At 45.5% G+C, this 25,581-nt stretch overlaps 1 protein-coding gene across 1 annotated transcript; it reads right to left on the minus strand.

Moving 5' to 3' along the window:
* Nucleotides 1-7,958: 7,958 nt before the first annotated feature.
* On the minus strand, nucleotides 7,959-25,068 carry ISM1 (isthmin 1, angiogenesis inhibitor). The gene is made up of 6 exons (XM_010291080.1): nucleotides 25,054-25,068; nucleotides 24,702-24,938; nucleotides 16,403-16,670; nucleotides 13,204-13,347; nucleotides 10,292-10,381; nucleotides 7,959-8,631 (listed from the first exon to the last, which is right to left on the minus strand). Exons 1-6 carry the CDS (start codon nucleotides 25,066-25,068, stop codon nucleotides 8,114-8,116), a joined length of 1,272 nt encoding a protein of 423 aa, XP_010289382.1. The 3' UTR covers nucleotides 7,959-8,113.
* Between the last annotated feature and the right edge of the window lie 513 nt (nucleotides 25,069-25,581).

Consider the following 25,581-nt stretch of genomic DNA (forward strand, 5'->3'; position numbering starts at 1 on the left):
TGTGCCCCTGTACTCAGCACTGGTGAGGCCGCACCTCGAATACTGTGTTCGGTTTTGGGCCCCTCAACTACAAGAAGGATGTTGACTTGCTGGAGCGTGTCCAAAGAAGGGCAACGAAGCTGGTGAGGGGTCTGGAGAGCAAGTCTTATGAGGAGTGGCTGAGGGAACTGGGGTTGTGTAGCCTGCAGAAGAGGAAACTCAGGGGAGACCTTGCCACTCTCTACAACTACCTGAAAGGAGGTTGTAGTGAGGTGCGCATTGGTCTCTTCTCCCAAGTAACAAGTGATAGGACGAGAGGAAATGGCCTCAAGTTGCGGTAGGGGAGGTTGAGATTGGCTATTAGGAAAAATTTCTTTACTGAAACGGTGGTCAAGCATTGGAACAGGCTGCCCAGGGACATAGTGGAGTCACCATCACTGGAGGTGTTCAAAAAACATGTAGACGTGGCATTTTGGGACATGTTTTAGTGGGCGTGGTGGTGTTGGGTTGACAGTTGGACTTGATGATCTTAAAGGTCTTTTCCAACCTTTGTAATTCCATGACCAGATAGTCCTGTGGGACTCCCTGGCCTTGCAGATCTCCTCTTCTACGGCCAGAGTTATCTGGTCTCATCTTTCTAAAGCAGGCCGAACACCCCCCGACAGTGACTTAAGAGGTCAAAGGTCAGCTCTCCTTCTGTGTGTCCCTTTGCTGTGGGTGAGGCCCAGCTCCCTGTGTGCTGGGTCTGGTGTGCTGTTTCCATCCCAGGACTGAGGTTCAGTTTGGCAGTGTTGGATCTTCTACGTAGTAGAATCTTGAAGTACAGAGCTGTCGGGGCTTCCCACCTTCCTGCTCCCTGCCAGTGCTGGTGACGGTCAGACATGGAGCACACTGCTGCCTTCTGTTTGTCTCACTGACAGAATCCATGGGGCAGTCCCAGCAGCTGCAAAAACAACGCTGTATTTCTAACCAGGCCACCCAACCTAGCAATGATAGATGTGGTTGTGTTTGAGGTTGAGGTTGGGTCAGCTTCTTCTCCCACCTCCAGCCTGTGCAGCATTGGTGGCTTTGTGCCTCCTGTCCATGTGCAGGGAAGAGGAGGCCGGCCCTCCCTATCCTTCTGGGGAAAGAGGCCAGTTGCAAAGTGACCCCAGGCAATGCCCCTGCTCCGCTGTGCAGCTGGCGGTGATGGGAGGGGGACAAACCCCCTGTCCTGGGTGGCTGATATGGGCCTTGGAGAACGGGGGTTGACCTTTTTGAGCAAAAGCCGCATTAAATTACAGAAATACTGATGGCTGTGCCACTATGGGCAAGGGCAAAACATAGTTATTTATCAAGGTTAACCACCGCCCTCGACCTCTCGCGGACAGCTAAAAGCTGTGGCGCAGCTACCACTGTGCTGTGGCCTCTGTGAGCATAAGGCCATGTGGGCTGTTATTCAGGAAAGAAGGCTCAGTAACTTTTCCTCCCCTTACACCTACCGGCTCTACCTTTTAATTTGGCTTTTCTGGTATTGTGTACCCCACGGTCATTAAACACGTGATGAAATAGTTGGGGAAGGGGTCTGAGTGTATGGCCAGGCAAGGGAAGCCCTCAGCCTGCTGGGGATATAGGCACCGCTTCAGCATTTCCTTTGCTAGGCTCCTGTCAAGACTTGCTTTGTTCCTTCTGACTTTCCCCTCTCTGAGGCCATCCTCCTTCAAGATATCATTACCCACACGCTGATTTAAATTGTGGTGACCCAAAATTAATGAGGCCACTTTGTAACTCGGTGCACTGTTGTTTCCTCTCCACACTGGCCAGAAGTCATTTCCATTCCTGTTACTGCATCCTCTTCCTCAACCCAAAGAGACTCCTCCTGTTTCTACACTCTTTTTCTGTGTGTTTCCCAAGGAGGTTGTAAGATGAAAGTTGTGTAAGGAAGGGAACTGGTGCACTGAATTCAGGTCACCGTTGCTTTCAGACGTGGTTACTGCTGCAGAGGCAGTGGCGGGCCTTGCTGTGTCTCCAAGCTGTCGCTCGCTGGTGTGCCGGGATGCACTGGAACAGCCAGGACACCTGCACATGAAGTGAAGCTGTGCTTTTGCCTCCTGGTGGGGGCTGGCCTTGGATGGAGGCGTCACACCAGGCTGGATCCATGTCGGGGGCGACGGGGACTGCGGTAAGCTGCTTGAGGTTTGCCCTCATGATGCTTTGGCTGGCGGGAGGTGTATGAAAGCCAGGCTGTGCCATGGTGTAAAGGTGCTCACTCCCCATTGACTGCCTAACGGAGCAGCTGCTGAGGAGCCCCTGTGTCTGCATGGCCAAGTGTGTTTGCACCTTTCCCATCTTCTCACCTGACTCAGAGTGCTCTGCTCAGCCAGACAGGGCTTTTCCCAAGGCCAGTTGGGCCCCTGCTCTCTTTTTTTGTGGCTGAGCAAGGTCTCCTCAAGAGCTGCCCCTGGGAAGCGGGGAAGGGGAATGGCTGCAGCTTGGCTTTGGGGACCAATGAGTGGGTTAAGCATAGCTGTGCAGAGGCAGGAGCCAGCCTGGGAGATGGTGCTTGGCATGGGAGCTGGTTCCCAAGCCTCCTCCGCTCCCCAAACTTTCTGACTCGCATCCTGCATCTACCGCCACGGTGTGCCGATGCTGTCCCTTGCTTGAGGCATGGCTCAGAGTTGTAACCAGAGCCGCCCTCACATCCAGGGAGGGAAGCATGGTTGCACTCTTAAGAAGCGAAGCATTGGTCAGGTCCCATAATAAACAGCAAACTCTGACATTTAACACATGTAATGGTGTTTGCCCAGTTTTAAAAAGGAAATATTATCTAAGCGCTCCTCTGAAAATGAGAGCCACCCACACTTAGTTTTGCTAGGTTTGGCTGGTTTGACCTGGGTAATACTGCTATCGCTTCCAGAATATAACATTCAGAATCCCTTATAAATTGTGCACTTACTGACTGAAAAGCTTCTTGCGTGTGTTTAAAAATCCCACCCCCTCAGCGACTTCTTGTGTTAAATTTCTAACTCCCTAAACCGCTAGAAAATTAGCGCAGTCATAAAAGGCGTATGTGGCTTTAGCAATGCAGCTGAAAAGAAAAAATTAATAATCCTGCCACTCAAAGTAAAAGGCAGAGCCGAAGAATGACTGCTGCCTTTTCAGCTTCCTGACCCTTCTCCCTTCTGCCTCCAAGTGCAAAAATAGCCTCACCCCCTGTGCAGGCCGAAAGGAAGGGCTCGTCCCTCGGACCGTCCCTGCAGACACTACACTATAGCAGCAACGCACTGCTATAAGGTGCATGACTACAGGATATCCTAAATTAATTTACATAGATATATAAATATATGCATGTGTGTGTATTTTGCATGAAATGTGAAACCAGTGATTTCTTAGCCAACCCCTTAATTTGTCTGAAACAGCGCAGGCAGAATGGAAACTGCCCACACATTTTTCCATTAAAAGTTACAAAGGGAAGAAGGGAGGGGGAACTGGTGACAGAAAAACACATGCTCTCTCAGCTGTCACATAAATGCTGTGCAGCCAGGCAGCAACACACTCAGGCTGGTTTGCTGGAAAAAGCATCACTTTAATTCTGGTGTTTGCTGATGGCCGTCTTCCTGTTCACGCCCTCCCTCCTAAGGGTGCTCTGGGCTCCCTCTGTATGGAGGGGAGGGACAAAGCTGCACTTGTGCCTGTGCAGGTGCATGCAGTGAGTGTAACAAGTTCCCAGCTTGTCCCTATGTGCTTTGCAGGCTTCTTCCTCTTCTGGATTGCAAAGAATGCACCTTGCCATGCTGCTGCCCCTCGTGTGGCGTCAGAGGGTCGTGCGGGTGGCTGGATGCAGCCTGTGGAGTAACTTTGTCGGAGTGGGTTATGAACAGGCTCCCTGCCCTGCCAGCTTCTTGACCCTGCTAGGCATGGCGCTCGCCAGGTTTCCCTGTAGTCTGTCCAGCCTGAATGTGAGTAATTTTCTCCAGGGATGGATGAATGTGTGACTCTGTGTGTCCGAGGGTATGCCGCGGCAGTGCCGCCCAGCAGGTACCCGCTGCAGCGAGCCATGCTGGCTGCTGGGCAGCTCCAGAGGCACCTTGATGGAGAAAGGACAGGGAGCAGGGGGAGGCCTAGGGGAGCACTGGTGGTTCCTCAGCCTTGGGCAGCTCCCCGGGCCATCAGCACGAGGTGCAGGCGCTCCCTCGCTGCCTTTCTGCTGCCGACCAGGGAGACCACCACCGGTGAGGGACTGCGGCATCAGGGCTCTGTGGTCTGGCAGGGGCATCCCCTTGCTGAATGGCTCACGGAGACGCGACCACTCCTCGGCCGTGAAGCAGCAGGTTCTGGGGAGGTTGCTTTTCCCTGGGACAGGCTGCTTTTCCCCCTCTCCCACTTTCGACTTGCCTGACCCACCCAACTGAAAGCGTCAGGTGCACCAGTTATTTGTTGCAGCCCACCTTACAATCGCAATGAAAAGGCTGTATACGGACAAGGCAGTCCTAGGAACGCGCTAGCCTTTTTTTGAAAGAACGCGTTGTGTTGACAGTGCTAACTGTTCTGCACAGCGGGGGGGAAAAATGCAGCTGGTAACTAATGTGGGATGGCAGGGATTTGTCACTGCATGTATGTTTTTGCTTTTCCCTATATTGTCCTATAACCCTTATGCATCACTGCGGGTTCTGCTAGTGGAACTTTGCTGCTCAGCAGCTGTTTGGGCAATGTGAAGCCAGACCTGCTCATCCTGTTATCCAGCGAAGGTACGTATCCAGTCCACTTGTGGCTGCCTCGGGGCGCTGCCCCACACACCTTTCTCAGCAGCAGTGCCAGCTTCAGGCGTTCCTGCCGACTCGGCTCTCAAGCCATGCGGTAATCTGTATCTCTCAATTGATGTGGGTTAAAAATAACTTGGATGACTTGACTGGTTCCTTTGGCTGCGCAGAGAGCTGTGCTCACCCAGGAGGCAGGTAGGGCAGAGGAACGAGAGGCCAAGGGTGAAAACACCCTACACTGGCTCCACTGATGGGAACCGGCTAAAGGGAACTGCTCAGATAATGGAGAGGTTGCCATAAAGTCTGTATTCAAAGTTCCCATTTGGGAAGCAGGAGGTCTTACTGGTGGGGGACTCTCAGGATTTCTCGGTGTTGACACCATGAGACCGGTTTAGCTCTACTTGTTTCAGTTCCCCTCAGATCTTTGGTTGGGTCTTCCAATATGCCTGTTCTGTGGTAACTTAGAAATGTAGTAACAAACAGCTTCTTCTAACTACCCACCTGTGCCTAGGAAGGTAAGCCCGCAAACCCTTCTGTAGCACTTTTACTTATTCTAATATGAAGAGCTCAGTATTTAAGAGACTGAGCAAAAAGTCACTCCAGGTACAATCATCTTAGCCGTTGGAAAGGAGAGAAATAGCAGCCCAGCCCTGAATGTATCATAATTTATTGTAAAACTGGACTGACTTTGTTTTTAGTAAAGCCCGTCGCTTAAGACTGCAGAAGTGCGAATACTCTCTTGATCTGTGCTCCAGGACCCATCTTATGAAAAGCCTGCTAGGTCCTTATCAGTGGTTATAAGGCTTCCTCAGTGTTTTGAGCCTTGGCAAATCATCAGTGATAACACTTGAAACTTTGTGCGTTATTTCATTTATTAGAACAATTTTTCCTCTTCCCTGACACTTTATTTGTTATGTTCGGTATTAATGGCGTAGTAGCATTTCTCAATAGCACCATAACTTACTAATCCATAAACTGCAGGGATGTGTTTTATATTTCAAGAACTGTGACTGCCCTCTCATCGCCCTCCCAGAGAAACCCGAGACTGTTGTTGCCCCCACACTGCTAAGCGAAGTAAAAAGCAGCGCTTTCTCCCCCCGTTGCAGAAAATGCCCGTCTTCCCTGTTAAGAAGTAAGTGACTGATCCTGGTGTTGCTTATGCCTTTCATCCATCTGCTGTCAATTTAACTGGCTCCGTGAGCTAGTGACTCCTTCTTATGACCTTGCAAGAATTTATAAAACCTGGTTTCTATAAAAATTAAGGGGCGATCTCCATGTTTACCCTCTTGCTCAACCAACCGTGTTTTGTTACTACCAGCTAGTGCTAGAATAGATCCACGCCTCCCCCCACCTCCCCCTCAAGTCTGCATCTAGGATGGTCTGATGACTTGACCAAGATTTCCAGCTGCTGAAGCTACCTCAACAGATCGGTTGCTGCTGCATATGCGCAGTGGCTTTGCCCGGACCGCTGTGTGGCTGGAAACCTGGAGCGTAAGCGCAGTGCTGAGGCTCTGCAGCCTGTCCGACTGAGTCTGTTGGATCTGGGGAGAGCCTTCGCAGCCTGTGTACCACATCTGGGGTCAGGGTGGGCATCCAGGGCCCAGGCTGCTCTTTAATCCCCTCATCTGCAGCGTCTGGGCAGACCAACACAAGGCTGATGATACTTCCCCAACTCAGCGGGCCTATTACACTTATGTTAATGTTGGGGGGGCGGGTACTGTGCATGCATCTGTCCGGGAAGTCGCAATCAGCCAGCACCTGAAAGGCCAACAGAGCTAGGGAAAAGATGTACAGTATGTACATAGCAGGAGTTGTTGTCTTTCATGGCTGTCTTGAACCTTTCAGTTGCGACTGACCGCAGCGCAAGATCGGCTTCACCACCATGTGAGGTTCTGCTGCAGTGCACATGTGCGTATCGGACCACATAACCTGAAAGCAGGCACTTTGTTTAGCCTTCGTTTTCCAAATGAAGACACGAACTTGCAGCAAGACAGCCTATTGCAGGATGGAACTGTAAGTATTTATTTACCTGTGGTGTAATTTTTATCCTTCATAAGAATGCAGGTGTCAGCTGCTTAATTACAGCATTATGTATGTCAACTTGCACTTTATAAAAATTTGCAAGTAAAACTTTTCCCTAACAACAGTCTTAGTCTTGGCAATCAAGTTCCATCTACGGAAGCCTTTCAGGTTAGAGACATATCCCACGTGTGAGTTATTGTTACAATTCAATAAATACTTTACAAAAATAATGCTAGCTTCTTAAAAAAATTAAGACATTTTAACTCAACTCACCAGTAGTTCCTCCCAGACAGCTTCCTTAAAGAAAAGCTTCTGTAGGACACTGTGCACTCAGCATATGACAAATGGGGGAAAAGGGCTGGTTTCATGCTTTCTGTCAGGGAACTCAGAAATGTGTCTTCCACTTTTCCTGTTCTTTTAAAAAAATAAACTTACTACTTCTCTTAAAAGAAAGAAACAAGCAGATCTAAACACTTCTCATATTAAAATTTGGGAAGTAACTCTGATTTTTTTTTTTTTCTTTGACATGGTTTCCTCCTCTGGCCTCATTCCTCAGAAGACTTACGGCATGCTTAGTTTATAGGTAGCTGCCCTGAAGGCCTGCTCCCCAGCATAAGACTAAGCCCTGACAGCCGTAGCTCTGTATTAGAGATGTCTCCAGGAGCGGGCTGTTCGTAGCTCTTGCCAAACCACTGGATCGGGACTTCTTCTGCTCCGTAGGAAAACCATGGTCACATCTCCCTGCAAGCGTATCCCAGACGGACTGCAAAGACCTGAGCTAGAAGGTAACAGGAGGAATTCCAAGAAAACAGTGCTAGTAACTGTCTGCTCACTTTTGAGTATTACCTTTCCAAAAAAAAGTCTTCCTTTCTTAGATATGACTAGTCATTAAATCAATTATAGAGAAAATTGATGCTGTAGGTGCATTCATCTTGTAAACCATTCCCATATGGAAGAGTACATTCTTTAGTCCTATTATTTATAACAACTTTTAAATATGTGCCCTCCTCAGCTGGGGCGTGATGGTGATGGCAGCTCTCTCTCTGCCCCCCGCCCCCCCCGCAATGTTACAGTTGGGGAATAAAGTGAAATGCACGTTATTAAATGAGCGTTATTGCAGTACAAAATCCTACCAGGACAGGTTTTATGTATGTCTGTATGTAAAAATTGGTGTGTGTCAGATAGAGAGATACGTGTTTATAAATTACACACACTATGAAAAATACTTATGTATTATATTACAACTATATACATTCATTAGGAAGAAACTGATCAATCAACCCCTGTCAAGGAAACAATGCAGCAGCCCTTATCAGTTCTCTGGCATCCAGGAAAGGAATGCTGTTGTGTGTCTGAAGAAGAGGAAAATCTTCTCAGTATTCCCTTGCTTCCTGAAATTGCTTGTAGTAGTCTTCGTCTGAAGGGTTTTCTGTACACTTCTGCCCATTGTTCGGAGGCCGTGCTTCATTGTATCGGCTCCAGTCCCCCTTGCATATAATCCAGGGCAGAATGTCCACTTTGTAATGGAGTTCTGCTGAGAATTCGATGCTGATCAGGTTTGGTGTACCTGCCCCTTTCCCCCTGGTAATCAGCTGCATATTATCATCATAGCAGCAGTGCTGCGCTGCAAGCGTTGTGCTTTCCAAAGAGAGCATGGAGCGGATGCAGTATCGTGCAGTGGGCTTATAGATCTCCAGTTTTTCCTTGGGACCACTTGCATCTTTCCAGCGGAAGTTTTTCCTCTTAATTCGATCATAGATTTCAGCAGTGCTGTATGCAACTTCTCTGGGGTAGGAGCATGGGCAGCTGGGGAGATCGTTGACCACTTTGTGCATATATTTCTTCAAGAACTCGCTTTTGCAGCTCATCCATCTTTCACAGCTATCAGTATCTGTTTAAGGGCAGGAAATGGAAACTTAAGATACGTTACGCAGCACCCCCCAGTTCCTACGATCAGTGAAATGGGTGAAGCGTAACTGTTCAGCACCAGGGCTTTGCTTAAGAAAGAAAGGGCGGTCAGGGCTTGCCTCCTTGCCTGCAATGTGTTCATGCCCTGTCTTGGCAGATAAAGAAATCACACGTGTGACTGGCTGGAGGGCGTCAGGCAGGGCTAGTCTGAATTACAGTGCAGCGCCGTGTCAGTAGGAATCTCTGTGGCTGCTTCTACCTGGCAAATTCCTGGGTTTACAAGCAACGGAACTGAAATAGGGAAATGGCAGTGATTTGGTGCCAGTCTCCAGCTGAGCCCCCAGGCCCACACACTCACCTGGTAAGAACAGCAGATTCATATGTGGAGGGATTATGTTTCTCATGATGCTAGAAGCACCAAGATGGCAAGCAAGGCCTGGATTACTTTTTCTGAAGCTCATTATTAAGCCCAAATTAAGTCTTTCTTTTAGCTAACGATACTTTCTTTTCTGCTTGGTCTCCATCTTCTCAAAGGGGCATTTCAAGCAGCTGTAGTTCAAACATGGAGACTGACATCTTAGCTGGCAAATGCAGCCAAAAGTTATCTAGATTCTATAAAGGATGTATGTGACCTAGTATCAGAGTGTCTGTACATTAGGAGCGTTTAATGGCAGCAGAGCCATGACTTACAGTTGGGATTAAAGAGATTTATAGACTAGTAGCATATTTAAATATTGGCACTTTATTATGTTGCAAGGGTCCTGGGAGAATCCAGTTAAACATCTCCTACCTAAAACACTGTTTAAAGTGTCTGTATCATGCTACAGGCTTTCAAAAACAACCCTGCACATCTTGCTCCACAGTTACTTAACAGGACTGTAGAATCAGGCAAAGACTGGGACTTAAAACTCTTACAGCAAACATTCTTGCAAAACATTTACTTAGTGATCTGTGTCCTGTTCTCCTGTCTCCTTAAAGAGTCTTATCAGGTGTCATTAACTATAGTACTCTATCACCATAGGAGGGAGGTGCTGGGTTACATTATTTATCCAGTTAGTCCAGCATCCAGTGTCTAAGAGTGGCCACACTCTGGTTTCATCGGAGGGATGAAATCAGAACGTTTTAGAGGTTGGGGTGAGTTTTAGATAGATCAGTATCAAGTCATGCCCTAGAAAATGGCTTTGGCTAGCCCTGCTGCAGCACACACAGTTACAAAAGCTATGCATGCTCATTAAAAAAAAAAAAGTAATTGCCTTTTTTTTTTTAATGTGACAGCTGTACCTAAAATGCTTTTATAGTATCTTCCATTCAAGGCTATTTCAGCAAAATACTAAATAGTGTCTGATTTTTTTTTTACCCTCCATTAGCGTGGAGCCGTACAGCTCTTTTCTGAACTAGGACAGAGCATCACCATTTTATAACGAAAGCAGCACAGAAATTTGCTAAGACTTAAGATGAGAAAGATTCTATGACAGAAGCAAGCTAAGGTTCAGATTGTAAACTTAAGCAGCATAATAAATGGCCATTATTACTGACTTTTTTTTAATGGTAAACTCAAAATCTTGGTCCTGCAGCGAGAGGCAAAACAGGAAAATCTAAGGAAGTCTCTTATCTATTACTGAAAGATTGACTAGGCTGCTTACCAACTTCAAACAGTTTGGTAGCGTTGAAGTCTTCACTTCCCGCAAGTAAACTCACTTCTGTGGCAGCTGTCCGGAAGGTATCTTCGATCCCTGAGACAAACACGTGTTAGCAGTGGCAGTGGTGTTTTCCTATTAGAACACAATGCAATCAACTGCCTCCCCGCCTCCCCAGTTTTGCCAGGTGCTTTTGTTTGGCGGGGAGGTAATTCCAAGTCAGTGCTGGAGGGAGCGTTCATTTAAAAGTATAATGACATGGGAATCTGTGGTGTTACGAAGGCGACACATTAGCTTAGCCCAAAAGTCAAAAGTTTTCAAGTTTTAGAGCTTGGATTATATTTAAGCAACATAACCAGTCAGTTACAAACGCCGGGCAGAGACTGCAGCGAGGGAACCGATTCCGTTCCTCCCCCTCCTGATGCACGGCTTGCCAGCATCTCCCAGTGATTCAGGTAGGAGCTTTGCACACGCTTCACCAACAGCCACCTGGTCAGCTTTATGCGACCAGCATCTGCCCGAGCACGTATCACAAGTGACTGACAAGATAAAAGCAATGGAGGCTCTGAAGCCCGGGGTAAAAAGGTGCTATCTAAAGGCAACGGCCTTTGTGCCACTTTCTAAAACAGAGTGATACGCCTGAAGACAGGCTACTAAGGTCATATCCGTATGTGAGCAAACCATTTTTCAGGAAGTACGAGGAAGAATGATGCTGTTACAAGAAGACCGGTGCTGCTTGGTCTCTCCCACTGCTAAAGAGTTGAAAGGTGTGAGCAGGCCAGAGATAAAATAACCTCTCCAACCGATCCCATCCCCTACCACCTTTAGCAATCAAATGAAGTATCAGGATCTTAAAATACCAGGATCTTCCAACAACCTCCAGGTAAGCGTTTGGTATCAGTAGCGGGAAACACGGGTTGCCAGAAAAATGTATTAACTGATCTTGACAAAGTAAACATCCTTTCACTGCTGCTTTAGTTTGGCCTACCTACCAGCCTAATGCCACCTGAATGTTTCTGTGCCGTGTAGCCTTAGAACAAATGTCTCTTCAAAGAAGCATTTGAACAGGTTTGGGTGTTGGGGTTTTTTTTCCTCTCCACTGAATTAAAGACCTCCAAAGAGAGCAGAAAGCTCTTACAGTACGTGATAACTACATGGTTAATAATGAAGTTTGTTCACCATCCATCTTCTTGCCAATGAACTTTCTCCTCATCTCCTGCACTGGGGCATAATAGTGGCTTGCAAAGCTTCAAAACAGCCTCAGGCCGCTTTTCAATAAAATTATCATAGGGTTTTGCCTTAACTCCAGCAGTAGATGCAGAATAATAGATACCCAAGAAGCCATTACAAGGCAGTAATTCACTGCTGGAATTATAAAGAGCAGAAGCTGAGCTTTGCCCTTGTAATTTTAAAAATGTCAGCACAGCCTCAAAGAGTGAATATATTTTGCTTGCTGATCGTTGGGGGTCTGTTACATGACATAATATATTCTTTCAAGCTTGCCACTGTTTGATGCTAGCTGGTAATAAATACGAGAGAATGTAACTGGGGGCTACATGCTTTCTTCTGGAACTAACCCCTTATTACGGAGGTTTTAGGATGTATGAAAGCATCCAGAAACACTTTTCAGTGTTTCATCCTGAACTGCCAAGCAGCCGTTACCTTACAGTGGATGCACGCATCTACCTGCGAGCGAGTGCCTTCTCTCCAGCTCTCTCACTGAGGCTCCTACGTCTTCTCTCCAGCGCTGCTGACATTTCACTTCCCGTCAAAAAAACCCTGGCCTCCAGTTTAAGAATTTCTGCCTTTCTGAGTCATTAAGTAAACTTGGTGAAATGCACGCCGCCGTGGCATGTGCTTTTACTTCTCTGCAATCTTGGGAAGTAATGACATTGCACATGCCCCATGCACTGTGGCAACTACTGCGTCACTGCATTACAAACATTGCCTAAACCCAAACACTCAGCAGCGTTTAAAGAACATCACGGGAAAGTTTTCCATAGCAGCTTTACATTTTTACGATGTCGGTTCGAGAGCTCAGCCCTGCTTTCACCGCCAAAGCGCAAACGGCACAAGGGTAAGGGCGCCTCCATTACTGGCATTTAAATGTCAGCGCCTGTAGACAGGTCGGAGCTAAGGTACAGCTCCTTGTCCATATTTTCTGAATACGCGCAAGCCAAAACTATATGTTCCTTCATCCCATTGGGCACAGCTGCTGCAGGGCCAAAGTTGCTGCTTTATAATGCTCCAGTTATCAAGCAACATCTCTGTAATGAAACAGAGATGATACTTCCACCTTAACATTGACTTTCCTAGGACAGGAAATTTTGTTGCTTAATGCCCAATGAACCCAAAATCTCTGGAGTGAAATGCACAGCAGGTATTTAAAGTGGTTTGGGTTGTTTTTTCATATTAATACACATGGAGTCTTAAAGCAACTCTGCATACCTTAGGCACAAAACTTAGAAGCCTTGTAACTGGGGTGGAGCTACCTGTTCACAGCACAGGCACGCGCACTCACTGCACAGCAAAATAGGAGCTCGCTGAGGTAACAGCATAGCTGTTTGTTTTGAAATTCTAAAATGAATACCAATTTGTTTCAAGACAGTAGATTACACCCTTTGGAATAGAAAACGTACCGTGCATAAAAATGACTGCTGTAATCTAAAAACAGGCTGTATTTGCCTTGTAAGTCCCAGGGGACAGCAGAGTGCATCTAGCAGTGTATTACCGCTAGCAAAGAACCTGCCAGTTCATAAATGGCCCTGAAAAGCAGCGTGTCTCTTCCCACCAGAACGCCTACCTAGCCAGGGAAGAAACATGCCCTGGGCTTTGTGTACAGGAGGGCTGGCCTCCCTGCCCCGCGACCGCCTCTCCCCACTCCCCTCTGACAGCAGTTGACGTCAGCATGGTCACACCTGGGCAGTTGGGCCTGTCGCAGGTCCGCGACTCGGTGGCAGTGCAGGCGTACCCGCAGGATCTCGTCCGCTTCTGGGTGCCGCTCCCGCAGGTGACGCTACAAAGGGACCACGGGCTCCAGTCTCCCTCACCGTCAATGTAATCTGTGTAAGAACAAAGGTGAGGAAGGAAATGAAGAAACAACTACTACTACCCAAAACTACTGTGTAGTGTTTTTTATTAAGGCGGCAAACGAAGAATGGAATCCAGATGTCTCTACCTGAAGCTTGGGCTAATGCCAGGCATAAGCCTGCTGTTTAAATGGTTTTCACACTTGATGCTCCTCGGGGAAATGCATGCAACATTATTTGAAAAAACATTTCCTTTCTCTTTTGACCTTTTGGCAGCTGAGAATCCTCAGCTGCAAAGCTGGGTCATGAACTAAACAGTACACATCTATTCACATATTTCCCTGTACACAGGAATATGTTTTCTGACCACAGACTAATCAGGCACAGGATAAATAAAGTTTCCTTCTTCTTCTTTTCAAAACACACAGCAATAGCACAATACTCAATTTTTTGGACACACTATGGGAGGCTGAGGGTCATGCGTGAAAATGGCCATTTTGTTCTTCAACACCGCCATGACTATAGGGAACCGCATACGCATCTCGCCCCCAGAACAATGTCCCATTTGTAGTGTTTCGTGTGACTTGACTTAGTAAATAACATAAGAGCTGACTGTTTACTAGCAGGAACCTTCTGAAAAACGAAACATGACTTTATTCTCTTCTGGTAGACAGCCAAGGGCAAAAGATACCAAGTCTGCATCACTGTGGCTCGGTGCCACTGTACGTACCTAAACCCCTTAACAGTCCCCTTGGTTTGCCGAGTTAACTGTTGCACAGGCCACCAAGTGGAGTCCAAGAACCAATCCCAGCTTTCTTGCCTTCCCACTGGCCTCCCCAGCCGAGTGTTGTCTCTTGCTAGGGAATGTCTGGCTCAATGGATTTCTCTGCAACCTAGAGAAGATACTTACTGACCCTGTGATCATAACTTGCAGCCTTCGCTCATCTGGGTTAAACCAGCACTGGTGGCAAAACAAAACCGGGTTTAGTGACTCTGAGCCAGCCCTGATCTCTGTAGCTATAGGCTGAACGTGCACATACAGACAATACATCGGGACAGATCCCTGCCTGCACTGGCCTCTGTGCTACACGTGATTCCCGCTTCCCCCGCCATGCTGTCTGTGGGCTTCCTGAGCTGGTTAGTAGAACACGTAACTTGATTTGTACCATATGTAATGACTGACGACAACTCTGTGGGGTGCTATTAAACATTTACTGCCATGAGTATGGGAGGGTTATATATCTCACTCATAGCAGGCTGCCTAGATGCGAGTTCCTCGTGGCAGGGACCTTATGTGCTTTTCCTCCTTTTCTTACACTGCTGCCAAGCAGGAAGCCACCACACTTGAATCGGGTGTCCGTGGTGTGACGTGGGCGGGAACATGGCTACGGTCTGTGTGCAAAGACCCACGATTCTGGGATTTGCCAACAGGCCGGCACTACAGCAGTCTAAAGAGGCACAAGATGTCTTGGGGAAATGTGATCCGCCCTCCCTCCCTGGCCCTGCTCTCCTTCCCAGCTCTTTTCCAACTCCAAATTTTCGTCTCCGGTTGGCTGGCAAGGAAGAGGGTGGGTGAGCAGGTGCAAATGCTTGCTGAAGAACCCAGCCTGGGAGGCCCAGGAAGGGCAGGCAGAGCCGTGCGGTGCTTTTCGGCAGGGGCAGGACAGGGGAGACGACAGAGCCGTGAAATGACAGAATCATTAAGGTTGGAAAAGACCGTTACGATCATCAAGTCCAACCATGTGTGGACAGGTCAATGGGCAGAACTATCATAAAAGACTCATACGGGCAGGATCTGCTGCTACAACCTCCTGGCCAAGACCAGTGGCACACGACATTGTAGGTTAGTCAGAAGGCCAGGAGTCTTTCCCAGTTAGTAGGGTGCTCTGCTGTACGGCAGAGAGCTCTAGGATAATTTTTAGGCCTGCCTAACCTAGTGTTTCTACTGCGCTATGAAACCCACAGTATCTACTATTAAATATACCGTGTTAGATTTTCAGCTGGAGGTAAACCTATTTTTCCTATTTTCATATTTGTAATTGTTATTCTTTTTTTACTACCACAATTTTATTTTACCTAAACAAGTAACTACCTAATACACGGATTCTTGGCAATAAAGCGTGCCCACAAATGAACGCAGGTGCAAAAAGAAGAGATAGACTTCAATCTTCTGGCCACAAAATCTAATACATATGTATCTGTGTTTAAATACACCATTCCACAAAAAGTCTCGCTCAGTTGTTAAGGCTCTAGGACTTAACCAAAACGGGGGAAAAAATATGACCGAATCAGTGTATGATAGCCACTCTGCAGTATCTAGGGAACACAACAGAAGTGCCAGGGTAAAAATCCTGTTGCTCTGGAACCCTACTCTAATGAAAAATCTTCTGCATTTCCAGACAACTTAAACCCGAGAGGCTCTGAGCTACCTGTGAGCACATACTAGTTCACCTCCCTTAAGTCATTGTCATGCGGACATTCACAGTCCCTCGGGGCAGTGAACAACTGTAGCTCCTCTCTGTTTCTGGTTTCTGCAACTGTTTCGTACAACAAGCTGAAAACAATTGTTTTCGCCATGACACATCTGGAAGAGAATTACACACGCAAATACACAATGTTCCTGCTGCATACGCCACTCCCCACACATGCACTAACATAATTCATCTTATTTGTGTATCCACCAAATACTACCACATTTTAGATCTTGCTTATTTATCCAATAATTATATTTTGGTTCCCAAACCACCACACGATTCTAAATTTGTACGTATCCTTACTCTAAAAATAAATACGAAACCTTGTTTCCTTTGCTTTTAAAAAAAGTACGCTTAGGACTAAAAAAAAGTTCTCTTAGGGGATAACTGGTATGATTTTCAAGATTATAGACTTACTAGAGGAATGCAGCTACCACAGTACAGCTTGTGCATCTGCACGGATTTGTATTTGAAAGCTGATGAACAAAAGCCACATGTTGAAAAATTCTATTTTGCTTGGCCTACTTTCAGCGATGCCTCACCAATTCTCATTTCCCCCAAACTCCTTTTTGCAATCCCAAGATGCCCATAAGAGGCCTGGAACGCAAACTTACCGTACTCTGGCTGCTCCTTGGACTCAAATGTCCGGTGACTGGGTGCGTGACTATCCCACCCACCAAGAGGGTTTAGGAAGTTGCTGTCCTCAGTAGTGCTGTCATACTTGTAGTCCTGGTCGCCGCTGCTCATGCGAGTCAAGGTGGAGGACCTCTGCCACCAGTTTCTCCAGTCGGGTGACGGGACTGGCCAGCTAGGCTTGCTGCTCTCTTTCTGCAGATCCTTGTCCGTCTCGGTGTCAGGGCCATCCACCACTTCGATGGTAACCTATGGGATTCGAAACAGACCAGCCTGTCTGGCAGTGTCTCCTCCTAGTCACTGTGAAACTTTCTATGCAGCGAAGACAAATGACCGGTGTTACCTTGCAAAGAGGCTCCGTAACTCTGTAGGGTTCGCATGTTCTAAACCATATGCTGATCCCAGAGACATAGACTGAGTGATTCCTTCTTGCTACCTCTGCTGAATCAGACCTTGGAACAAAGGCTAGGAAAAATCCCGCACAAAATAATAACCCATGCTATGCCTAAAATCTTTGCAGCAGAATTTTCTGCCTTATGGGAAAAAGATGTTTAAACCCAAACATATATGACCAGGAAAAAGAAAGCCAAATCTGTTACTGCAATTATGTTGAGGCTGAATTTGAGGCAAGCGTGAAGCACACCAGCGTGCAGAACCTGTTCCAAGGACTTGGGCTGACCCAAGACAGGGTTGAGTAAGCTCACGAGTGCAAGGGTGGAAGATGCAGAGCCCCGCATCTCTGCTGGGTTCACACCTGCCGCTAGCGGCAGGGCCGACCCCCCCCCGCCTGCCGCTAGCGGCAGCTCAGCCCACCCCAGTGCACGGCCCTCCCCGCAGCACCCACGTTTCCATCACACAACGGCGCGGGCTGTCCTCACAGACATCATGAATGTAAATATAATTCTGCATAGGAACTAGGCTTGATTACTCCTTTTCTGTGCTGAACAATGTGTAATTATGAAACTCTTGGATAAATACTGTGCATGCCCATAGGTGGCTTTTTAAGTAGAATAGCACAGGAAAAGACATGGACCTGTTGGAGCGGGTCCAGAGGAGGGCCACAAAAATGATCAGAGGGTTGGAACACCTCTCCTATGAGGACAGGCTGAGACACCTGGGGTTTGGTTTTATACAATTGTTATTAGCAAAATCACAAGACACACACAAGAAGAAGAAAGCAAAGAGCGTCTGTGTTTCTTCAGCTACCTGCGATCCACCAAGGAGCGTGACACAGGAAGCAAACCAGAACTGCTGCCATAGCTTCATAGCTGCGGACACAGCTGCACAGACAAGACAATGCCCACGCATCCTTTTTTGGAGAAAGGAGATGCTACATCTATTTCGTGCTTTGCATTTGACCATCAACCAAGCCATTGAAATGAAACAACTTCGAGGCTACTAAGAAGCTCCACTGGGAGAAAGAGCAAGAGCGAGGGAAAGTGCCGTTGTCAGCCGAATAGCTTCTTTACACAAAAGATATATTACTCCCATACTAAATATGAAATTGGAATTACTTCATTAAACCTCAGTTTCTACAGACCCAAGAATTAAAACGGATTTCATAAGTTTGAAGACATCGAGGTTAGCTCAGGGATCCAAAATTGTTGCATCTATCCAAGCAAAACAGGATTTTCACAATAAGTGAAAGGAAACAGGGTTACTGAGCGGCTAACGCTGCACACTGCTGGGCAGTCACAGGGCTTCAGTACTGCCCACGTGCAAATGAGTATGACTCTAGTACTTTAGTAGCAAGTATTTTTAAGACCACATTAACTCTGTAAGCAATGACTCAGCGAAGTGAAAAAAACAAAACAAAACACCAAATCAAACCCTCTCATGAAAAAAGACAGGGGGCACTTGATAATCGTTCCATTTGCTTTCATAATCTGTTATTATATGATAGTGAATCAGCACAAACTCAGAATCACAGAATCACTAGGTTGGAAAGGACCTTCAAGATCATCAAGTCCAACCATTAGTCCATTATTTCCATTAGTCGCATTATTTCAGCCAGGTGCAGTCTGAAGAACCATAGGGGTTTGATATAAAGTACTTCTTCTGGATGCCAAGGCAGCTTAAGCAAAAGAGGGTTTGTAGGGACAGAGAAAGTTCTGTTGAGCTATGCGCTACGCTGGGGAAGAGAGGTGGGTGCGACGCACAAACTGCCAGGGTCACAAGACGTCATTAGACCTCCAGCAGCATTGCCACTAACTTACTTTCAAGACACATCTGTGCAATCAGATAGCCCTCTTCAGTCTGTTCTTACTACCAAGGAGGCTTATTGCAAAAGGACTTTAAAATGAGTTTTCCAACACACAGCCTATTTTAAAAATGAACGTACCAAAAGCAAAATCCAGTGTGGTAGACTGACACACACCTATATTCCTCTCTCTGCTGTTTTAAGCTTTGATCACCAAGTTTGTTTAACAAGTGGCATAAAAACCGCAGGGTGAAAGAAATGCTATAAAGGATCCTGGGATTGTCTGAACTGCCACTCTTGGAAATTAAAGAAAAGACAGCTTCAGTCGACTCTAGTTGGTTGTTTTCAGGGACTCAGCTGTGCTCTGCCCAGCCCCATTTAACTCTAATGGACCTTCCAGAGGCAGGGAGGAAATCAGTGAGTAATCTCAGTAATCCCTCCATGGCATGACCCAAAAGTTACGGCAGAGGTGTGGGAAGAGGCTGCTGCTTCAGGTGAGCAATTGCTCCCCTTTCCCAGTCCAAAATTTTGAACATTCAACGTTCACTGAATTCTTCCCAGTACTTACAAATAGACTTAACAACATTAGCCCATGATTATACATATACGTATACATGATACATATACATGATACACAAACATATATCTTGTTTGATTGCTTTCTATACTGGCGGTTGTTTATAAAAAGGAAAAAAGAAATCAGATCTAGAGTCATTAAAAATGGGCATTTAAAGCAGCTCTGGAAAAGCTTTCATGCTGTATAACTACTACAACAAAAACACGTTCTCTCAAAAATGAAAGAATAGACCTGATTTGGTATTTCTATCTTGGAGACTGTTTTAAAGACTTCATTTTCTCAGATTTCTTCTTCCAATGATTATCAAAACTGTAAAGATTGCTTTTTTTTTTCCCCTCAAGCTTCCCAAAATGCCTGTGGTAACCTGGTTCTTGTCTAAATCCACAGTCATCTCCGGAAGTACTCAGACCTAAAACGAAGCCACTTCTTTTATGGTTGCGTGAGCTATAAATAAGGATGTTCCTCTAAAAATTGTTAAAAACAATTGGCATAGGTACATTAAAACAACAGTTTTGCAGTCAATTTCTAATGAAACAAATGTATCAAGCACAGATGTCTTGAGACACCAACATCCAATTTTCTCCCAGCCAAAAATATACAGAAGATAAATATTATCCCCGCGTGTTGGAGTGCACAAGAAGTTCTGTGTACTTCATCCTGTTTACTGAGACAGTGTTTCTGAATTCGCTTTACTGGTGTAAACATTGCCCTAAGCAACTGCAAGATTATGTTTCAAGAAGAACTACGTTTGCAGTATTGTGCAAGCAGTGGATTCTACGATATGTCTATCCTCTGTTTGGTTCACGCAACTGATACAAATTTGCAATGCAAAACTTGCCATTCTGTAAAGGTGGATAAGTGCAAGTCAGCAATGAGGTAACTATAATAGCAGAACAGAAATGAGCTCATTCTAAGACACTGAAATGGTAAATTTAGGTTTACACGACATAACAACTTCAGTTAAATCGATATCGGTAGTGACACCAATTTACTCCTGGTTGTGTCATGACAGCTCACTTAGAACAGTTTTGTGGACTTGATGAAAAGAGAAGGACCCTCAAAATTTGCTGGGAGCAAAGAAGACAACGTGACTCGACATCTGAAATTTGTATTTAATGTTGTCAATCCTAGTTGTACTCTCTAATGGGCCTAAGTGAACCCCAGAATTAAAAATCTGGTCCGAAACCCAGCTCTGAATTTGGCACTCTGCAGCGACCTCTCGTTACACCACGACATTAAGAAATCTGTGCAGAGGTAATAACAGCCCTGGAACTGAAAGTGGTTTAACCGTGGCCCTCTGGCACCCTGCTCTGCCTAGACCCATCTCTCCAGCTTGCTAAGAGGACTAGCTAGTTCCCGGCATGGCTACGCCGTGCTTCTGGCGCTGCAGCTAGCTCATCAAAGCAGGCATGCTGACTGGGGAGATGGTCTGGGGTGCAGGGAGTTCTCCATGGTACAGATGCAGCCCAAGGACCAAGAAAATGAACATGTGCTCTCTGCTTTTCTGGGTCTTAATTTACAGACAGGAACAATTGCTTTGCTACTACCTTAAACTACTAAGCCTTAAAGGCATTACAAGAAATAAGCACTACTGGAGCTCTCCAGTTCTTACTGCGCTGGGTCAGGGATGAGGTGTACTGCTCAGGGTTCAGCATCACAGATACTGCTGAGTCTTGTGTGACGATACCGAAAGGGTGTTGCTTTCCAATGGAGTGAAACCAGAAGCTTGAAATGACAATATAAATGCTACCTAAAAAATAGGTCTGATAAAATGTGTTAAAAGTGACATGTGATATAGATGGCGGTGAGGGAAATGGCCATGCATGAACCCAGAGGAGCGTTGGCTTGAAGTCTGCAGTTCTTTTTTAAAAGCAGATCATACAGCCTTGTTTCTCTGGAGTTGTGTATGTTCCTAGGTGGTTCTGTATAGACGTTTTTTTGAGAAGGGAGAAACTGAATATCTATCAAAGAGAATAAATAAAGCTAACACAGCAGCATCGAGTGGCATGACTGGTAGATACGGTCCACAGGTCTCATGCAAAATGATAAAGACAACACATCACCAAGCAGGCAGTATTAACTTTTTCTGGCTTAGAATCACTCCTATCAATTATCACCAATCCCGCAACTCAAAGCGAGGATAATAATCACAACAGATTTAATCATATACTGATTTACCTCAGTTTTCCAGGGCACATCAACATGTTTTTAGGACAGGAATCCTACCTAAATTACAGTTGCTACTTGGAACCTGTCACCTCATCCAAAATGTTTAACACATTAATCGCAACTGGAACTCACCCAGCTGTGTTTCAGGTATACTGGGTGTGAAGCTTGATGATGATTCAAGTTCTCTGAAGAGCATTAATATAAACAAAATGCCCTTGCCTGACAAACATTAAGGAGTTTTCCTTTTTCTGCTCAGCTGTCATGGTGTTGAGCACTGCTAGGAAAGCAGCAAAGCAGTGGGACAGAGAGCGGTGCCCTACATATTGCATACACAAGCTTGGGAAACCAGGAGTAAAAAGAAACGGCGGGTGGGGAAACACACACAAAAGCAAAAGCTCAATTACAAGTTGAAGCACCTGGCTCCAAACAGAGGATGGGCTGCAGAGAAGAGCGGAAAGGTTGTAGAAGGCTGGTTGGAACAGATGGGAAAAACACATCAGAAATAGAAAATCAGCAGGTTTCTATACACCTCCCATGTGACTTCATTCTGTACTTGGGGGTAAAAACAATTCTGTCTTACTCTGAATAATAACCCTGCCCAATTGCAAGGTCTGCATAGGTTTCCCTCAGCTAGTTCATCAAATGAGCACCAACCTACATGAAAGGGATTTTCCACTTGTGAAAAGCAATCCAAACAAATGTGTCACCAGTTTTTGTAACCACCTTCTTGTCCAGAAGTCTTCCAGGCATTGGCAGAACCATTAAAATGACAGAAGAAAACAAGAACCCCCAAACCGAACAGCCAGCCTTTGCTCAACAGCAGCTACTGCAGTTACTCTCAAACAACCAGCGCGGATGCAATGCTAAAGTATAAAATGCCACTTGAAATGACAGCAGATTTTACAAGGCTAGAATGCCACAGAAAGACCAGTAAGTGTCGTCCTGGTCTTGCAAGCAAAGAGTCAAATTGCATTTGGATTACTGCAGCTTCGACCGTTGTTTCTCAGATTTTTCTAGAAGACAGTCCACTATACTTATATTTGATTATCACCTGATAAATACTGTAGTACCTGGGGACATACTATTTTTCTGAATTCCTGTGATGGTGTTCTGATACCTACCACTTCCTTCCTGAAAGAGCACACAACCAGGGCATGATACAGCAATTGCTGTCTCGCAGGAAACCAGGGAAAGAATGGCCGTAAAGAGAACGCACTGGAGTATCTTCTCAACCTGCTTTTTCAGGCTGAGTTTTATGTATGCTTATTAGGTTTTTTAAACTTCCAGATATAATTTCCCTTAACAATGTCACTTTTGGCCTATGCAGGTTTGTACGAGTAGAAGAGAAAACAGGCTGTGGGTCTTTGAGAGGTAAATGTGGCCATTGTACCAGATGGACACACAGAGGCTTTTTTCTCCTTTCCAAACTCACTGTCCTAGGAGGACTTTTGAATCAACACCCTCAGGATTGTAACTTACAGAGCCCAAAGACTTTGTGCCAAAAGAAAAAGGAGTATCGATTCTGCTCTCATCTGCCAAACAGCTGATGAGAAATTTTTAAGTCAACCAGTGTCATTATTTCCACTCAGGTCAGTACGGTTCTGTTTCACAAGCAAGAATCCACTATAATCCTGTTCTTCCCCGAAAGAGTAGGCCACCTTTTAGAACCTTTAGGCAGAGAAATAACCTTTCATTGACTTAATAGGAGTTTTATAGGCTCCACAAAGCCTGACCTGCTGCAGGACTGTCAACCAGGAACTTAAAGAAGCTTTGTATATCCCTGCTTATACACCTAAGCAAACAGAGTAAATATAATGCAGAACTTAGGGAGCCTGTTTCTGAAAGCGCTGATCCTTGTGCACAAGAGCTCTGGGATTAATGTTGCCCAACGTTTTCTAGTTACAGGACTCGGCTTCCCAGTTCTCAAAGTGCAGCAAAACTGCTGACATAGCTGGCTGACAGGTTTCCAAGATCAGGTGGTGGAAAAAGAGGTCATAGCAGAAGCAGTTACTGTAAAGACAAGCCAGGGAAATGTTTCCATCTCATTTATCTATTCCCTGGGTCTAAACATTAAATGCTGTTACCACTCTGAGAAGGTTTTTGTTTCCTCCTGTCCTCCTCTGTGGTTTACATACTGTTCAAACAATGACGTTACACTCCTTACCTCACGGCACAATCTGGGGCCCCTACAGCTTCCCTACCTTCCCTTCCTAAGGCTTTCTGGAAGGCTTTTCCTCGCGTGAGGGATGTGCACAGCCACCACATGTTGAACATGTTTACTACCTTGGCCCATCAAATATTGGACCTGCACTTGATCCAAATCTGTTAGGTTTCTTAAGGTTGCAAGCCATCTCTGATGTAATGGAGTGTCAACTTGGAGGCAGCTTCTTCTCACCCAATAATGTTGGTCTCTCACCAACAGATCTATTATATCTTTACGTACGTACTTCTTAGACATATCAAAAGGATGGTAATTTTGTGGGCTGAGGGACTATAAGAAGCCAGGAATTAATTTAACCAGAAAACCAGTTCTATTAGTGTATTGTTTTTATAAGCACATCTTAGGCAGAACAACAATTCAATTTATTGTTTTGGTTAAAAAAGACTGCTTATTAATGCCAATTTTGCTTTAAGGCTCTGAATTAAAAACAAATCGCTCATTTTTTCCTCTTTGTAATCCTTGAAGTTTTAAGATGCAAGTGGCTTGTAAGAGGCCATTCTAAACCCAAGAACAGTTTGAGGAATAACATATAACAAAATTTCTTGCAGACAACTTTTTTTTTACTCCAGGCAGCTGGAAATTAACTTTAAGTCTCGGTTCCATACCAGAGGACCACATTTTGAGCTGAAACTTAAAGACTTGTTCTCTTTGGGGATGGCTGCATTTTATAATAGCATACCAAAAGAGAATCTGTTCACAGACAAGTTTTGCAACAGAGAATTGAAAACAGAATTTAAAATACCCATTTAATATCAAAGAAGAGAATATGTTCTAAAATGGCAATAGCAAAGATGACTTTAGTATCATAAATACGTCTATACAGATACCCACACTTACGCAATCAACATTATCCAAAGAGAAATTCAGAAAAAAATTGAAATCTGTGTATTCACTTAAGACAAAAAATGCATTATATATATATTCATTTTATATATATACATTAAAATAATGTACATTATATTATATCCATTCTCTCTTGGTACTACTGGTTAGAGAGACAGCGTGTTCTGACTGCATGTTAACGGAAGCCAGGCTGAAAGTTCTCTTGGTTCAGTAAAATAATTTTGTGCGACTCATTAAAAAAAAAAATCACACACTAACATAAATTTGTACCTGAATGTTGGGATTCTGCCCATTGATATCCGCTTTTGACAGGTCAGGGAAGTTTGGGAGATCCAGAAGGAAAGATCTGGGTCCATCTCTTTGCAAGGACGTATGCCCATTTTCCTGCCTGAAGCGCTGCTTCGGGAATGGCCGGTGGGCTGCCTGGAGATCGGGGTATTCTCTTCTGTCCTCGGGGTTCAGGGTGAAGCTGTCTTCAGGAGAATGGTCATCTGCAGTGAGTGTGTTCTGGGAAAAAAGCAACATGCTATAACAACAACTGAGAGAGCATGCTGTCCTGCCAGTGTCCCCGTCTCCAGCTTCCTGCCAACGACGGCTGCAGAGTGCGTACAGAAATCCTTACGGCACACAGACCCATGGCTCGTTACTGAAACACGCAGGATTTATGACTCGTATTTTCTAGGGTGCTCGTGCGTTTGCCAATTGACTCTCACTGAATACTTATTTACAGCAGTACAAACCTGTAACCACCTGACACAAGCTAAAACTGAGTCAGATGTGGGTGCGTAGCTTGCTGAGGTTCCTTTAACGCTCCAGCCTTGCGTTGAGCACCTACACATTGACACAAGCATCTAACTTAAAGCAAATCTGGAAGCATGAAGCTCTGAAGGAACCCCTGGCAAATCAAATTGTATCACATTAAACATGTCCCTGAAATGGTGAAGGGTGTCTTTATTATAAACCATTTTAGTTTGTTCTGTTCCAAAGTGAAGGAAAAAACACTGACTGCTCAGTGCATGTTGAAATTTATGGTCTTAAAAGATCCCACTGCTGAACTGGCAACCTCCCCCACTCTCTCCTCAGTCTGCAACAACTTCCATCTCGTCGTCTGTGTTCCTCACCCAATTTCTCTGGTCTGAACCTTCCTTCC

Source organism: Phaethon lepturus, unplaced genomic scaffold, assembly GCF_000687285.1.
Source record: "Phaethon lepturus isolate BGI_N335 unplaced genomic scaffold, ASM68728v1 scaffold37397, whole genome shotgun sequence".
NCBI lineage: Eukaryota > Metazoa > Chordata > Aves > Phaethontiformes > Phaethontidae > Phaethon > Phaethon lepturus.